At 37.3% G+C, this 13,061-nt stretch overlaps 1 protein-coding gene across 1 annotated transcript in view; it reads left to right on the forward strand.

The window, feature by feature from the left end:
- The first annotated feature begins 1,870 nt into the window (after positions 1-1,870).
- Positions 1,871-13,061, forward strand: part of SLC1A1 (solute carrier family 1 member 1) — an 827,126-nt gene continuing 815,935 nt past the window's right edge. The window contains exon 1 of the mRNA XM_044061099.1: positions 1,871-2,509. Coding sequence (XP_043917034.1) covers positions 2,419-2,509 — 91 coding nt within the window. The 5' untranslated portion in view covers positions 1,871-2,418. The remainder of the gene's footprint in view (positions 2,510-13,061) is intronic.

Below are 13,061 nucleotides of genomic sequence, written 5' to 3' on the forward strand. Positions count from 1 at the left end.
ATACAATAAGAGAGAGAGAGAGGTACTGGGATAGCTGTAGCCACCTGAGGTGCTTAAGGCCAATAGGCCAATGCAGTAAGGAGCAGAGCAAGCTTTGCTGGAAGCAAACACAGCTATTTTATTGTAGCACTGTTTAAGGTTGCTCTTCTGTGTGGCCTGAGGTTGGTGAACACTGGTGAGGCATATAGGAGTGGGAGAAGAAAATAGGAGGAGGCAAGGGTTGTCCTGATACTTTCACTGAGGAAATATTTAACTCAGTATATGAGAGCCAGTTTTTGGTGATTTTTTTCTTATATCTTGCTGAATATGTAAATCAAATTTTAAGTTATTGTCAACAGTGACACCTAGTAGTTCGGTGATGGAGTAATCAATCATCTTTTTCAAGATTCTGTACTTGGACATTGAAGTGAATGAGGGCAAAGAAAAATAAATGTTTTGAAAATAAAATATATAATAAGGAAGTTATGCAGTAAGATTTTTCTGCACTCTAGCTGTGTACCCATAGTGGTTAAAAAACAAATATTGTTGAAAGTAGTTTAATAAAGGCTTTCAGAATAACATTAGAACAATGATTATTAAATGAAATACTGGAGAAATATATAAAGATGTTTTGTAATAGGGATTACCCAAAAGCAGATGTTAGTCAAATATCATAAGATGTAGTAAGTGAAAGAGAGGGTGCATACAGGCCAATTTTGATGAATAAGCAAATAAAAAAGAAAAAAGTGAAATAAGAAAGAAAATGATAGAATGATCTTAAAATGTTCAGTGTATCTGTATGCTATTAAAATAAATAATTAGAAATTTGAACATTTTGAGAGCTAGTCTTACAGTATGGGAAACAATAAAGGAAATTATATTTTCCTTGTCTTTAAAGACAATACAGCATTAAAAGATTGCTTGGAAAGTAAGAGAAAGCAAGCTAAGGGCCTCATAGGAGGTTATTGAAATTGCACAGGTGCTTGTGTATCATATTAGCTGTATAGAAACATGACAAACAGTCCTTACTTTATGTTTTGGTCTGAAGAACACTAGAGGTTCTTCAAGCTAGTTTAACTACAATTCTTAATGAGTAATTTCTGTAGCACAGTGCATACAGTGTTCTACATTTTCTGTAGGAAGAGCCAACAGAAAACTAACTTTAGGAGGCAGAGATCATTTTTATGTGATCAAAATGAATGTGAATTATTTAGGGATACTAAAATGTACAAAAAAATAATAAAAATAACAGAAGTTTGGTATCAGTTTTAGACAAGAAAGAGATGTAGTGGCAAACTTGTGTAGGAGCACTTCTGCCACCAGGTTTTAACAAATTAGTGAGTTTTAAGCCAGAACTTTAAACAAAAAGGTTAAGCTGGGGAACTTGTGCTTCAACATTTTTTTTTATTTTTTTCCGACTGTTTATTTTCATTATTATTGATTGTTGTATATGAACTTTTTAGAGAACATCTGATAATGTGAATACAAATGTAGTTCTAAAGAAATGAGAGAAACAGGTGACTTTGTCCTGCGATTTCAACAGAGTATAAGAGGTCTATGTTAGTAACAAGTGCTTACCAATTTTTGTTTTAAAGAAACATGTTGACCTGCACCAAATTGCGTATTGTTTTATATTTTATCTGCGTTTCTGTTTCTATGCACTCAATATATATCCAGATACCTATCTATATATATAGATATATGCATAGCTATCTATCTGGATAAATATTTATATCTATATCTATCTATATATATATTATTTATATATCTCTATATCTATAACGCATATAGGTGTGTATATCAGCATGTGTATGCTCACACACGCACGCACACACACAAGAAATCCGGGTGGTAACATTATTGGATGGAATCATCTACGTGGGTATATATACCTATATAACGGAATATATCTAGGCATTCATGGACAGCTTTTCTAACCACCCATGCTCATTGGGAGAACCGTGTCCAACCCATGCATACAGAAGAAAGAAGCAATCATTAAGTACCCAGCTATTTTAACGAAAGACACGTTGCAGTTCTAAACAAACAAAAGACTGCGAAGGTTATTTAACCATCCTCGAAACAGAAACATTGCCAGAGCAAGGGCAGAGTCCATTGAAGAAGGAATGTGTTTTTTTTTTATCTATCAATAGTAGATATACAGCAGTGCAGAGGAAGTGAGAGAGAGACCGAGGAGGAGAGTGCGAGAGAGAGAGAGCGATATTGACTGTTTCTGCTGAGCACATCATCATCATCATCTGGGAGGACAGAGGCACTGAAGACCATATCTGCAGTACACACGCTGCTCCACAGCAGGAGCGTCATTTCTTTTTGGAAACCTTTACTAACCTAAACATCAAACCATTTTTTAGAGCCAACTGTCAGTTCTAGCTCTTCTTAGTTTGCGTATTTAAAAAATAACAGTACTGTATATCGAGAATGGGGAAGAAATTGGGTAAAGGATGCGACTTCAAAAGCTTTATGAAGAAGAATTGGCTGTTAATTTCGACTGTGGTTGCAGTGGTTTTAGGTAGGTTCCTCTTTTTTTCTTTCTATGGAAGACGCGTGACAACCACAAAACGCATTGAGCGTACATCAAGCTTTACCTACTACAGATCAGCAGGACTGCATAAAAACATAGTCTGGCGAGCTGTAGGTAGAGACCAGACGTGTCTCTGTCTGTCTCTCTGTCTCTCTCTCTCTCTCACACACACACGTAGCTATTAATTAACTGAAAAATGCTCGGCCCATTGATAATACTTACGTAATGCTGCACCTTCCTCCTAGTGCCTTAAAACAATGAGCATTTGTAGTTCATTTTTGTCTGTTTCTAGCAAAATACTATTTTTTTCAGTGAAATTGCCGGTGTATTCTGTATTCTGTTTTGATTTACCGAGTAGTGAATTAGTGAATTGACTGACTTGACAACTTCAGCACAGTCAGCACTCCAAACACACTATTATAAGCAATGCTACCCTTTACACTATCACAAGCTGACACTTTTGTAAGCGATTTAAATGTATAAATGCCTTCTTCGATAGCTGCATGCTCACCTGCTGCATTAGTTGGAGTCTCGTTTTTAACATTTTTGATACGTTTTAGTACTGCGAGCACCCTGAAATTTTGGGGGTGGGTTGCGGTCACACGTATGCACGATGAATAGATAGCCTGAGTTTCCACCCCTTTGGATTTTGGAAATGTAGCACTTTTATGCTTGATTAACTGGTACTAAAATGCATGGAGCAGTGAGCCTTCAGATTTGTCAAATGTGGAACAATGACTGTCTAAATGAAGCAGTGTGGAGCAGTTGTTATCCTCCGTAAACGGGAAGCTCACATGGTTGCTAAATGTCTTGTTTTATGCTTACAAAATATGATGTTAATAAAACGATATGATTCATTATTATTTGCTGTATAAGTATGAATGCTCGAGAGACCGTTTAAATATGGAATAAATAATTTTGGGGAAGCTGAGACAAAAAAGATGGATTATTACTCAAAACGAGGTGCAGTGTTTACTTTCCATTTGGGGACATAATGTGCTAGGTCTGAATGTTGTTAGGGGTTCCTTTATGCTGTCTTCTTTGCAGAGTGCCATCTAAGGATCTGATGATTTGTATTAAACTTGAGGTGTTTGTCTTTGAACAGATTATAGATGGAAAAAAGTTTTTTTTTTCATGGGACTGTATCTTGAGCTAAGACTGATCGGGCTTAATGGATGGTGGGTGGAGTACAAGAAGTGACTTATTTGCAGCAGGTATGGTGACAAATAGACACCTGAGGTAGCCATCCAGCAGCCCTCAGGTGATAAATATGTTTCTCTTTGCTTACATATTCTAGGAAGGGTGCAAACTAAGCTAGGAAATATAATAAATGGAAGCTGTTGGTTGAAAGCCATTTCTTCACCTGACATCAGCGGAGCCACCCTTAACAGAAACAGAAATTCCAATTTCCTGTAAGGGAGTAGGACATTTTTGATGTAAGGTTGACCTTACATCAGTTTGGGATGGTTCTATGCAAGTGTATGCATTGGGTAGCAAAGATATGTCCTTCTGAATGTGTTAATGTAAAACTTAAAAACTCTTACCTTATTCTTCAGGCTACCACTGATATCCCCTGGCTTGGTCATCACTCTAACAACCTCTAACTTCATATGATGCCATGTAAAGTCCCAGGTACACTGTAAACATCCGTGTTCACTCATAGACAATTCTGTAAACCTAGGTGCATGGACCAAGCTTACAACAGCATGGAAACCAAGCCCAGGGACACAAAACTGAACAGCAAGCCCCTAGGTACTGTACAGGATGTCTCCAAATACACTTGTCTAGAAATATTGATCTGTAACAGATTCACTTTTTACTTCATACAGTTACTTTTCTTTTTAAGTGTAGAGCAAAACCACCCTGCCCCCTTTAGCAAGTTATACATACCACCTCCTCTGAGCTGGAATACTGGTGTTCAAGTTCACTTTATCCAGTAATCAGGAAAAATGTTCCTTGCCTTAAATGCTTACAGGTAATTCATTACTGGCTTCATCAAATCCATCCTTTTCTTGGAGTTACACAGCCATAATGCAGAAACTGCATACATACAGAGGTCCTATCGTCAGGCTGCATGTCTGTCAAACACAGACCTGAAGAGATGCTCTTGATTTCTTTACGCAGATAGTGGGAGATACTTTACCATCAACATTTGTGTGCAATAGAATGACATTACTCTTCCCTCAAATCACAATACTTTCCTGCATTGTATGCATTCAAAAACTGCACTGAAAGTTTATTATTTTGTAAAGAATCATCCTACTTGCCCAATAGAAGAGGTGGGCAAGGTTGTACCTCCTCACACAGCCAGATAGCTGTGACCTGAAGTTGTTTTATTTATTGACCTTTTGTTGACCAGGTTAATCCCACTAGGCTAATGGTGTCTTTTTAAGGTGAGTGGAGTCATAGTGGTATTTCTACAACTAGGGGAAATTTGGCCAGGGCATTAGGGAACTTTCAGTAGGTGCCATGGGATCTTTTACATCCACCTGAACTACCACCTACTCAAGCAGATGAGTCCTCAGTTTAACATCTGATCCAAAGGATGATACAGTCAGAATTCCATAATCCACTAATGCTGCACTGCAGAGTCAGCAATCCAATCACCTGGAGTGGGAATAGAACCCATAGCCTTCTGGTCTTCCAGCACCAAAGGTACATGTGCTACCTGCTGCTCTAATGGCACTGCAGTGTTGCAGGTTGGCTTCCTCTCTCATGACCATTTTGTGTCTAATCTTAGAATGCTGTTTGCTGAGGTTAATTGATGACTTCAGTTATACTGTCTATTACCTTGTGTTGTGGTTAGTCTGCCTGTAAAATATACCTTCACCATCATTTCATGCATTTATCTAGACCACTGGAGTGGTACTGCTGATTGCTTTTATTATGCAAATGCATTGTTTTTGTTATTGTGTTCTGTTTTAGTACTGCTTACTTCATTTCATCTGTATTGAACGAGTGTTGATTTTGTAAAATATTTAGTTTTAGTGTTATCCATTTAAAAAATTTGTCTCTAAAATGTCTGTACAAGCCCACTAAGCAAAGCACAAAAAGTAAAGTACATTCTCTTTCAGAATCTATGATGCTAGCTGACACTCAAACATTATGAAAAGACAATTGCCTGTAGTCATGTGTATGTTATTTAAGAAAAAATCTATAATATATTATTTTATAGGTACAAATAAGGAGCAGGCAATGTAGTTGATATCAATTTCAGAAAATAAGCCTGAGAGATATATGGGAAGGGACAGTAAATGGAACTGATTTTTTAGGCAAAAGCCTTGGTTGCAATAGAGGGATGCTAAGTTAACAATCATGCTGTGTTCAGTTTGAAAGACAGTGGTCATGACAGTTAACTCTGAGGGTTAGTGAGATGACTGCAGTTTCAAGGTTTATATAATGTGTAGTTGCTAATGGGAAGCCAGGAAGTAGCTGCTTTTTAATAAAATCTTACCAAATTTTCATGCAATACTAAATACAACTTGGTGTTTTCCACCACACCATTATTTATTCTATACATGTGTACAGTCCCTTGGCTGTCATTATATCATCACTGTGACTCTAATCAGGACAGCACCAGCCCTGGATTGAAGGCCTCATGGGCCTGGAGCTGTAAGGTTGGATGGCCCTGCTACAAAGTGGAGCAGCAAAACTGTCTTCTTATTGTAATGCCTCTCTTCTGATTTTTGAAATATTCATTGTAATAAAACATTACTGCAGTGTCTTTTAACCCTTTCTTTACCAGCTCTCCCTTCTTTCTATTAGTTTACAGTGTTCTCAGCCTCCTTGTTCCCTCTTTTCCTGTAGAATAGTATAGTACATGCCACATACTAATAGGCTCTGCATACATGTGTATACTTAATGTCTATGCATTCACAACAATTATTGAAGCTGGGAGTCCAGAACTTATTTCTGAGGTACAGTGAACTGCTGACACTGGCCTTGTCATCACTATCCCCACAATTTTCACACGGCTTAAAAATTATCATTCAATTTTTTCTACCAGCAGTGCCGAAAAATGTACATTAATTTTGAAAGTGAACCACATTAACCTTCATGCCTCACATAGATACAGCCTTTTTGATAAAGCAACTCACTACAGACTGGTCCATTTCAGGCAGCAACTTCATCTAATATCACACCAAAAAACACCTCTTTCCTCATTATCCATGTCTTGTGAGGTACGGTGCCATAGCTTACCTCTACCGTTGGTTTCCCACTGCTGCCACTACAGCCTCTTTGCTGCAGTGGAACTACTGCATCACATTCAGGGTCTGTAACCTTGGCTGTGCTGCAGCCAGTAACTGTGGCTGAGGCAGCTTTGGAAGTAGGTTACATTACTTGATCCAGTGCTTCAGGAATACTTTTGTGCTCTCCACCCCCCAGACCTACTTGTACTGTATTCTCCAGTAATCCTCCTTTCATACACCAATCCTCCAAGTCTTCCATTACCTAGGCTACAAGCCATCCTATACTTCTACCCCCCTTCCAGCTGTGGAATGCCCTTTGTAAGTTATACACTGTGTCTTTTTAACTCTCCGTACACTGAAACCCTGCCCTTCAGCCTCTTATTCTTCACTTTACCTAACAATTGGCTAGGACTACCTATCCTCACCTAATAACTGCACTCTTCTCCTCTTTACCATACATGACATTTTGTTAGTTGTCATATTATATAGTTATATATAGTATTTTTGTCTCTCCAGTACTTTATTTTTCTCTGTCCAGCACTTTATGTAACTTGTTAATTTTACTGTCAGCCTCAAGTCTGAGTAAAATTGACTAGAGAGCAATTTCAGTTTAACAGAAGTTATATAAATGAAGCAGATATGTAGATTTCCTGATATGATCTTATTTCCATGCTTTCTTGTAAGACAAGAAAATACATCCACATATTTTTTATACAAATATATATATATATATATATATACACATATACATATACATATACATCTCTCTCTCTCTCTCTATATATATATCTATCTATCTATATATATATATATATATATATATATATATATATATGTGTGTATACTATACATGTGTCTCTATATATGTATGTGTGTATATGGTTTACCTTTAAAATGTCTCAACACATGTGTGCGACTGTTCATGTACCCGACTTGTAATGTAGGAAACTGCACCATCGAATCCTTAAAAGAGCAAATCTGCTACCCTAAGAAAGTTGACACTCCGGGAATACCAACTTTGTTTGAAACACCCGTCACTTCCGGATGTCTCCTAAGACCGTTATGCAGCCCCCCCTGCACCTCCCCCTCATGTGGGGGGCTGCACCCCCCCCCACACCCCCTGTTAATTTTATATACTAACTCTGAGATTGCACTACAGTAAGGGAAGGGGTGCATGTCCTGATCCTCACTGTAGTGCGAGCTCCACTCAGAAAGCCGAATTCACATGAGCAAATGCACACAAGCATTCGCTCTTTTGTGAGTTTGGCAATTTATAGTTCGCTAATACGAACTTTTGAAAACAGCCTTTCACACATCTGACCATCACAGATGTGCAACTCAACATTTTAAAGATAAACACTCTGGCTGGGCTTGTAAATGCCCTAGGGCAGATAGCCTAGTATGAACCTATGAACCTATATATATGGATCCCCTACACTACACCGACACACCACAAAGTCGACACCCAAAACACTGACACCAAAAGACCGACAACACACAATACCGACAACTCACAAAACCGAACACCATAACACCGACACACAAAACGTAAACTACACATTACACACAACTATATATGCACTAACCTTAACCCAAACCCTAACCCTAAGATCCGACACTACCGCACACTTACCCTACCCGCACCCAAACCCTAACTCACTTAACCCGCCCCTAAACCTAAAGTCCGTCACTATCGCACACTTACCTGACCCGCACCCTAACCCTAACGTCTGTCACTATCACACACTTACCTTACATGCACCCTAACCCTAAGTCCGACACTACCGCACACTCACCTTTCCCGCACCCTAACCCTAAATGCCTCACTATTGCATGCTTACCTGTCCGCACCCTAACCCTAAATCCCTCACTATCACACACTTACCGAGTCGCGCTCACACATTGCCCATGTCAATGTTTTGGGTGTCGGGATTTCATCTTGTCTATCATCTGTGTCATCGGTCTTCTGGTGTCGGTCATTTGGGCATCGGCTTTGTGGCGTGTCAGTCTAGTGTAGGGGAGCCATATATATATATATATATATATATATATATATATATATATATGCACATATAGTAAAAACTGCAATAAAAACCCAACCAAGCTAGTGTTTTCACTGTGTGATACCTTAAACTTCCTGTAATAGAGGCCCATGGGATATATGCAAATGCCCTGTTAAGAAAACACAGTGTTTCAGCTACAAGACTTCTAAATATCTCTGATTTTTGACATCTTTCTGGATACATTTAGGCCATTAAAGCCAAACCCCACTAACTGTGGACGTGCATGTTTTGGCATTTTTAGTGACCTCATCAGCACATCGTAGGTAGATTGTCTGGCCATACTTTAGAAACATAAGACTTTAAACCCAGCTGATAGCCCATAACTTTTAAGGTACCTGTAAAATATCCCAACTAACATCCAAACGAAAGGGTAAAAAAGTAACACAGGCAAACCATTCAGTAGCAACTCCTAAAATAAAAAAAAAAAACAGTTTTCACTTTATGGTACCTTAAGGGGTTATTTGCATAAATCCCATGGGCCTCCACTGCAGAATCTTGGTACTCTCACATCACTTTTAGGCAGTAAAGCAGATGCATGGTACCAATTCCAAAGACATGCATCTGGAGCGTTTCTCCCTGGGCCTCTGCTGAAAATGGGCTCTGTCCCAGTTGGACCGGTACACAAAAGTTAAATAAAAAAATTCAAATAAAAAATTCAAATAAGTACTGAGATTTGGATTATTAAAAGTTTGAATTTATCCTGTAGGAGAAGGGCATTGACAGAGCCAAAAGCTTTTAAGGTGACATTTTAGGTTTATTTTGAAGCTGTGAAGCGGGCCAATTTGTTTTATTGCATTTGAGATATCATTCTAGCATTTGATATACTTGAAGAGAAAATGGCTTTACCATGGTTATTACAAGTTTTGTGAGTTAGGGTTAAAGTTTGATCGTGGATATTTAGATGCCTAACGGTTATGCATACCACTGGAGTAGGTAGGTTGGCAGTGGCTGTAACCCATACTAGTCAACTTAACCCTTTAGACTGTTTATAATTGTGCACAGGTAAGCAAGTTAGGAAGTTCTAGCTAATTTATTTATTTATTTTTTGAGAGCAATACAGTGACTTGTTTTGAAGTTAGCAACTTGTTGATTTTGTTATAGCTTTGCTCAAGTTTGGATAACTGACCAAACCATAGATTTGTGAAGATAGGTGAAGAGGTTACAGCAGCTATTTAACTTTGAGGTAGAGTTTAGCCTTGTATAGCAGGCCTAGTTTCCTATTGGTCTTCTGGACAATATATTAAATGGGATGATCAGATCTGAAGTTTTCATCAGATACCACCTCTAGAACTTTTGCATGTTTGGCTTGTTAATCGTGGTACCATTAGAGGAAGTTATGTGTAATATCATTGCTGTTTTTTTTTCAGGGTTTACGGTTTAAAAGTAGTTGGGATTTTTGGAGCCAGGTTTCTGTTGATAGGAAAAGCTTACAGTCTGCAGGCGAGATTGACTATGGGCTAAGTAGATGTGCATATTACTTTAAAGGTACTTTCACCTCATTTTAAGCATGCCGTAATCCACCCTTTGCCTAAAATTGCTACTCTGACCTCTGCTAATGTCTATAGGCCAACTGTAAACTTAGATACAATAGTTACACTTTTTTTCAAAAGTTAATTTATAATCAGATGCTTGATTACATACACAAATAATATCTACTCTCAAAAAAAGAACATGACTTCAAGTCAGAATACAGTACTACCACAGGCTTATATCTTGTCATAAAATTAAATTCGTTATAATATGGACAAGGCTCTCAGACTAATGCAATTTTTGAAAATATTGAAAGAGCCTTTGAATTAGCAGATCATGCTTTGCTAATTTATAAATTACAAAGCTCTGGTGATATATATATGTATATATACATCTTTTGGTAAATTAACAGTTCTGTGTTGTCTCTGTAATGTTGTCTTTCGATTATCAGAAGTAGACCTTTATATTTATGTCTACACACATATACACACACATATGTATATATATATATATATATATATATATATATATATATATATATATATATATATATATCTCTACACACACACACACACACATATATATATATATATATATATACACACACACACACACACACATATATATATATATATATGTATGCATATATATGTATATATATATATATATATATATATATATATATATATATATATATATATATATATTAATATAGAACACAAACAATATATGTGAAATGGGATAGAGATATTGACTTATAGACTGTAATTCCACAAATGAGGAATAGTACTGTATAACAGTTGCTGCAAATTCTGGAAAAAATATTGCTTGAGTGAGTCCAAGTTGCTTATCCATTTGTTATAGATGCATATTTTAAAAGAGTGTGTTTAGATGTGTTCCTTATTTTTTTGGTAGGAGTGTTTTCCAAAATGTACCAGTTGCTGCCCAGCTCTGTGATATTGATGATCAAGTGGTTCCTGATGCCCACATTTTTTCAATCAAACCTCCTACTGAGCACCAAGAAAACTAAGTTAATGTCTTTTACCTCAAAAAGTTGCCAAAATCAAAAGACATCTTTTACCATAAAGTCAGCAAATAATACTGTCATTGAAACTGTAACTGACAGTAGGAGGCGTTATAACAGATAATCTCAAATATGACCAGCATATACTGTACAACATTAAATCTACCCAGAAACTAAGGTCCCTTTATAGGATCAATGGATTCCTTACAGATAGTGCAAGAAAAACTCTAGCCACCACCTTCGTACTGCCAACTCTTATACACCGCTCCTATCCTAACAAACATAAACAATACTCAAAGAAAGAAACTTGCCTCCTGCTACAATAAAATAGCTAAATTTGCCACCAATCTCCCTCGTAGGACCCACCATTGCCATAGCTTAAAGGAGAACCATATCCACAGACTAAAAAAAACATGTTTATTTCACCATGGTTTGGTGTTTCCTACATTTTGACACCACTCTGGGAATATTTACAGGTTTCTAAATATTTCTATGTGTAATTTCTGAGTCTGACCACATGGGGTCTATCATCTTGAAGTGATGCTGATTGTTTAGTCTACCTCTAGGTGTCCTGCAATGCAGTGCTTGTCTGTAAAAAATTACATCAAGCAGGCCTATTTCTTCCTAAAGCTCCTGTGACTGCATTGATTTTACATGGATACACTACTGTCTTTCAGTCAGTTTTAAGTAACATTTCATGCCATTCAATGACTACTTAAAACACAAAGTGCAAATGCCACAGAACAGACTTTCAAAGTGCTTTTTACTGCTGCTTCTTTTTAGAATGGCTAAATTGCAGTGTTTTTATAGCCTGAATTGTACTGCTTCCACTCATCTCCCACCCCCCTTCACACCTAACTTCCCTAGCTGTCAAAGTGCTAAGGGTAATTTGAACTGCTACCTGCTGTGATTGACAGCTCACAGCAGGTGACTTTACTCATGTACTGTCTCCTTGTTCTAGCCTTTATTTTCTGTATGGGTAGGGGAAGGACCAGGGAGTCTATGACATTGCAACATAGGTGGGTTTTTAAGACAGTCGTAATGATGTCAGTTTGGGGAGGGAATTGGCCAGAAAACTACCTGTATTCATTGGCCTTGATGACATTAATGAACTGGAGACTGCAGCAAGCTTTTCCAGGGAGGGATAAAAGTTTTTTGAAAGTGAAACTACCACAGTACAGTAAGGTACTGTTCTAGTGGGAAACAGTTGATGTAAAATATTTTAAATGCTGTATTGTTATTTATTCATAACAAGGATTATAAAAAGGGAGAAAAAGGACAGAGAAGTTGAGCATTTAATAATAGAATCATGTTGTTGTCCCTTAAAGCAATTAAACTGGCTTGAATTACACAACTACCTAACATATTCACAACTAACTACAACACACAAACTCATTCATCATCCAGAAAAATGCCTTGTACTACAAAACCTATTACTGACCTATTGTCTAGCAAGGGAGCTCTGCTCTGTTAACACATTCTTTTTATTTACACATATATCAAATAATGTTGCGAGAGACATTTTGTACTCCCAATACATTGCTAAACTTTAAAATAGTATCCCCACACAAATACAATTCTCTGACAAATTCACTGCTTAAATGACATCTTAACCAATCCTGGTCCTGCACAAGACTTTATGTTCACTGTATGATACTCTCCAAATACACTTCTTAAACAGAATACTCTCAACCTCTCACTGAAATGACAAAACACTTTTTATACATAACTGTTGCCTTTATAATCTACTAAGTTGCACATGGGCTTTCTCTTTATTAACTTCCACCTTTGTG

The sequence above is a fragment of the Protopterus annectens genome, chromosome 2.part0, assembly GCF_019279795.1.
Source record: "Protopterus annectens isolate FY-2018-M chromosome 2.part0, PAN1.0, whole genome shotgun sequence".
NCBI classification, from domain to species: Eukaryota; Metazoa; Chordata; order Ceratodontiformes; family Protopteridae; genus Protopterus; species Protopterus annectens.